The 5,586-nt window shown below is 47.8% G+C and overlaps 1 protein-coding gene across 1 annotated transcript; it reads left to right on the forward strand.

Annotated features, from left to right (window-relative positions):
* Window positions 1-978: 978 nt before the first annotated feature.
* On the forward strand, window positions 979-1,971 carry LOC309975166 (tumor-associated calcium signal transducer 2-like; the record flags this gene model as incomplete). The annotated part of the gene is given in 2 exon segments (XM_082860116.1): window positions 979-1,332; window positions 1,336-1,971. Coding segments are annotated over 2 exon segments (990 nt in total).
* Window positions 1,972-5,586: the final 3,615 nt, after the last annotated feature.

A 5,586-nucleotide genomic window follows, 5' to 3' on the forward strand; every position in this document is an offset into this window, starting at 1 on the left:
TTATTAAATAATACAACTGGATTCACACATAAGTCTTTCTGACACCCAAAACCCATGCTTTTTCCATTATACACCATTGCCCTATGAGCTCAGCTTAACGCTGATAACCATCCTGCTGTAGGTATCATAATCCTCACTTTACAAATGAGGAAATTAGACCAAGAGAGGTTAATTTGACCAGGTCACAGCTGGCAGGTGGAGAGGCTGGGAGGAATTTAAACTCAGACTCGTTTTACTCTAACTATATGCTTATGAAAGTAAAATAGAGCACATATTCAATACTCCATACAATTCCTTCCTCTGAAAGAAGGGAAGCAAGTTGGATTATTAATCTAACCCAGAGTATTATTCTGAATAAGATTGCCATTCCCAGCGATTTTCCCCTTTCTTCTTGGGTTTCAGGAGGTCAAATCTCTGTTGAACTATCAATCCCAGGGGACCTTTTTGAGGAGGGAGAGGGCGCACAAGGAGTTCTGCCATAATCCTCTATCATATTTACCTGAAAATACTTTAACCCCGGCTAAATCCAGCAATACAACTTCTTCACACCCTTATCTAAGTAGCTGAATCATGCTGATTAGTCTCTTTTTTAATTCATTGTTTCCAACTCAAATGAGCATTCACTGCCCATCGGTATTATTGCTTTTTCCCAGTAAGTTCATTTTCCCACTCTTTGAGGATGTTATTTCATATAATTTCTTCCCTCCTCAGCCCTCCAACACTCCCTGACAAAATCTCATCTCACGCCCATCCCATTATTTTCTCCCTTCTCTGTTACATCAACAATTTCCATCTTTTCACTGGACCATTCCTTGCAATTTACAAATATTCCCTAGCACCCATCCTTAAAAACATCAAAAACAAAAAGCAAAACCCCAGACACCTGGAGACCTTCTCAGACAGCGGAGCCCGAGCTCGGAAGAGGCCCCAGCGCTCGCCAGCCCGCGCCCCTTCCGCACTCCTCCGCCCCGCCCCACCATGGCCCAGGGTCCGGGCCTCGCGCTGCTTTCGCCGTCGCTGCTGCTGCCGCCGCTCCTACTACTGGCGGCGGTGATCGATCAAGCGGCCGCGCAGGACAAGTGCACGTGCCCCACCAGCAAGATGACCCTGTGCGACCGGAGCGGCCCAGGGGGCCGCTGCCTGTGCCGCGTGCTCGGTTCGGGCCTGGAGGTCGACTGCTCCACGCTCACATCCAAGTGCCTGCTGCTCAAGGCGCGCGTGAGCGCCCGGAAGAGCGTCCGCGCCCTGGTACGGCCGAGCGAGCACGCGCTCCTGGACAACGACGGCCTGTACGACCCGGACTGCGACCAGCAGGGCCGCTTCAAGGCGCGCTAGTGCAACCAGACGTCCGTGTGGTGGTGCGTGAACTCGGTGGGCATGCGTCGCACCGGCACGGTCGACCTGAGCCTGCGCTGCGACGAGCTGGTGCGCACCCACCCCATCCTCATCGACCTGCGCCACCGCCCGGCCGCCCGCGCCTCCAACCCCTCGGACCTGGAGGCCGAGCTGCGGCGGCTTTTACGGGAGCGCGACCCGCTGCACCCCAAGTTCGTGGCGGCCGTGCACTACGAGCACCCCACCATCCAGATCGAGCTGCAGCAGAACACGTCGCAGAAGGTCGCCGGCGACGTGGACATCGCCGAGGCCGCTGACATCGCCGACGCCACCTACTGCTTCGAGAGGGACGTCAAGGGCGAGTCGCTGTTCACCGGCCACCGCGGCCTCGACGTGCGCGTGCGCGGAGAGCCCCTGCTTTTGGAGCGGACGCTCATCTACCTCCTGGATGAGAAGTCCCCCCAGTTCTCCATGAAGCGCCTCACCAGCGGCCTCATCGCCGTCATCGCGGTGGTCGTGGTGGCCCTGGTCGCCGGCGTGACCGTCCTGGTGATCACCAACCGGAGGAAGTCGGGGAAGTACAAGAAGGTGGAGATGAAGGAACTGGGGGAGATGAGAAAGGAACCGAGCTTGTAGATACCGGCGGGGCTGGGGTGGGGTGGGAATCAGATTTCAGCAAGGTCCCAGACCCAAGTGAGTCACGCTGCTTCATTCTTGGCCCCAAGGAGTCATTCCTCCTCCCAAATTCCTGCCTCCCCCCGCTGCCACCAAATTTAATAGATCCTGTTCTCAGGATCACCTCTCTTTCTGACTTCTGTCCTGAAGGAAGCATTTCTAAAATTCCTCCCCTTTCGGTCCAACCAGAAACCTGACTCGAGAGTTAAGGGAAGTTTGGCATAGGGTTATGTATAAGAATCAAGTGTCTGTATGACAACCCAGCATCGTTTACACGTGACGCAATCATTGCTGAAGGCTTAAATGCGTTCAGATGGGAAACAGCGCTTTTACTGTCTTGGGTTTAGGTTATTGGATTAGCTCCACTTGTATGGTGGCCTTCCTGATGAGGAGTTCGCTACTTGGGCCCAGTAGTATCCTCATTTACCATCGTTTGTATTAATATTACCGACCACACATGCTTGTCATCAGAAAGAAGCCTGTTTCAGCTGCCTGAACACATTTTAGATGTCTTTGAGGGCAGACTTTGGCCCAGAAACTCAGCATCTATTCTTCAGCTTGCCCTTATTACAGCTGATACTAGCAATATTTCTTTTGTAAAATGTTTGTACATAGGTTGTCTTTGATACTGCTGTTGTGATTTTTAAAAAAACAATGTAATAAAGTATGAAAAAGGCACAAACCAAAAGATGGAGTTTGTGAAAACTTGCTCCAGGTTTATACCAAAAAAAAGCAAAACTCACCTTTGAACCCACATCTGCCTCTAGTTACTACTCTACTTCTCTGCTTTCCTTCTCAGTTAAACCTTTGGAAAGAGGTGGATTCAGGGACTTCCCTGATGGCGCAGTGGTTGAGAATCCGCCTGCCAATGCAGGGGACACAGGTTTGGGCCCTGGTCCCGGAAGATCCCACATGCTGTGGAGCAACAAGTTGTGGCCCGTGCGCCACAACTACTGAGCCTGCACTCTAGAGCCCACGAGCCACAAATACTGAAGCCAGTGCACCTAGAGCCCATGCTCTGCAACAAGAGAAGCCACTGCATTGAGAAGCATGTGCACCGCAACAAAGAGCGTGCAGCAACAAAGACCCAACACCGCCAAAAATAAATTTATTAAAAAAAAAAGAGTTGGCTTCATCACAGTCTCCCTTTCTCCACCTCTAGCGCTCAATCATCTCCAGCCACCATGCCACTGAAACTGATATTAGGTCACTAGTGACCTCCAATGTTGCCAAATTCAGTGATCTTTTTTCTTCGTGCTCAGCCTCTCAACAGCCTTTGAAACATCTGATCACTACCTTCTTTTTAAAACTTTCCTCTGGCTGCCAGGACACCACATTCCTCGTCTTCCTACCTCACTGACTGCTTCTCAAACTTTTGTTTTATAGTTATATCCTCCTCTACCCAATCTCTAAATGCTGGTGTGCTCTAAAGGTCAGTTCTGGGTCCCCTTCTCTTCCCTAGTCACACAATGTCTCTAAGTGATCACATTTATGACCGTGCTTTTAGATATGGGTTTGTCACCACTTACATAGGGATTGGGTTCTAAAGTCGGCTCATAAAGAAAAAAAAAAAAACTCATGACGTGTAATTACTCTTGGAAACTACTTAAATCACTTATAAATTACAGAAGTTGTGGTTTCATACATGTTGATTTTACACATGATTGTGGCCATACTTATGCGCCAAACTGAAGACCAACACTCCATTTCCTAAAAAACTCAGTTGATTTTTTTTCCCTTGCCATGTTGAGATAAATTGTTTTTATTGAGCAATAGATGAAAAAGTACTTGGGGCTTTCATTCAGGAGCCACATTTCATGAAAAATACTTATTTTTAAAGAGCAGACACAATTGGAACTGCAAGCTGCTCCCACAATGAGAGAATTGGGGACTGACTCCATCTGAGGGTACAGCAGACTCACATCTCTCATCTCATCCTCACTCCACACTTACTTTACTTGAGTGTAAAGGAATCACAATTTAAAGTATTTCTCACACTCTCTGGCTGAATATGTATAACTCAATTTTAATAAGTTAAATGCTTGTTTGGTATGATTCCATTGTACCATTTATATGTTGATGACTCCTAAATTATTTTTCTAGCCCTGACCGTTTCCCCTGAGCTTCAGATTCATGGAATCAACTACCCACCTGGACATCTCCACTTAAGGTCAACTTAACATGCCCAAAACATAAAAACTGATTCCACCCCCCATGCCTCAACCTCACACACAAAAAAGCTGTTCTTTCAGTTTTTCCTAGCTCAGTAAATGGCATGCCACCTACCCCGGATTTCAAACAAAAAACCTAGGAGTATTTCCTCCCTTTCCTTCACCTCCACATGAAATTCATCAGGTGAATTTAGACCTACCTCCAAAATATACCCCAAATCTATCCATTTAACTCCATCAGCACAGATACCACCCTAATCCCAGCCACCATCATCATTTCTACTTTGATTGAACTGTTTCCACTCTTACCCTTTCTATGGTCCATCCTCCAAATAGCCAGAGTAATCTTTTACAAAGCATTCACTCATTCATTGATCAAATATTTATTGAGAGCACACAGGAACTGGGGATACAGCAGTGAAGCAAATTAGATCTCTGTGCTCCTAGACTTCATTCTAGAAGGGGGAGGCAACTCATAAGTAAATAATTTTGTACAGTACAAATACAATGAAGAAAATAAATACAAAATGTAATAAACTAAGCCATGTTGCACTCTCAGTAAAAAAAATTTGAATAGCTTCCTAGCACGCTTAGATTAAAATCCAAATTCCTTACCATGACCCTGTTATAAAAGTCTATGAGGGCTTCCCTGGTGGCGCAGTGGTTGAGAGTCTGCCTGCCGATGCAGGGGACACGGGTTCGTGCCCCGGTCTGCCCACATGCCGCGGAGCGGCTGGGCCCGTGAGCCATGGCCGCTGAGCCTGCGCGTCCGGAGCCTGTGCTCCGCAACGGGAGAGGCCACAACAGTGAGAGGCCCGCGTACCGCAAAAAAAAAAAAAGTCTATGAGATCTGATTTTCATTTGTCCCTTCAACCCTATCTGTACCACTCCCTCACTGCAACTTGGCTCCAGTCACCCTGGCCTTCCATTTTCTCAATGTTCCAAAACTTTTTCCTTCTTCAGACAATGTTTCCTGTGTCTGGAATGCTGTTTCCCATATCTGGGAAAGGCTGCCTCCTCTTAGATCAAATATCACTTCATCAGAATGAACCTAACTAACCTACCTAAAAGTGGCTCCTCTCCCTTTCTCTATCAATTACACTGTTTTGTTTCACAGCACTTTTTCAGGAATTATTCTGCTTATTTGTTAACATCTTCCATCCCCACTAAAATATGTTTCCCGAGGTGAGATTCCTGGGGTGTTGTTTACCAAACTATCCCTAAAAGTGTAGAACAGTGCCCGGCTTAAGAGGATCTTGATAAATACTTTTTTAAAGAACAAATAAAAAAACGACGCACTGCAAGACGATAAAAACTCCCAAACTCTCACTGCCGCCAAGCTCCGCCCCCCGGAGCCACTTCCGCCCAAGGTCTAGCCCCAGACCTTCCGGGAGGGGAGTCCTCT

This window comes from Leucopleurus acutus (assembly GCF_964270905.1).
Source record: "Leucopleurus acutus genome assembly, chromosome: 19".
In the NCBI taxonomy this organism is placed as follows: Eukaryota; Metazoa; Chordata; class Mammalia; order Artiodactyla; family Delphinidae; genus Leucopleurus; species Leucopleurus acutus.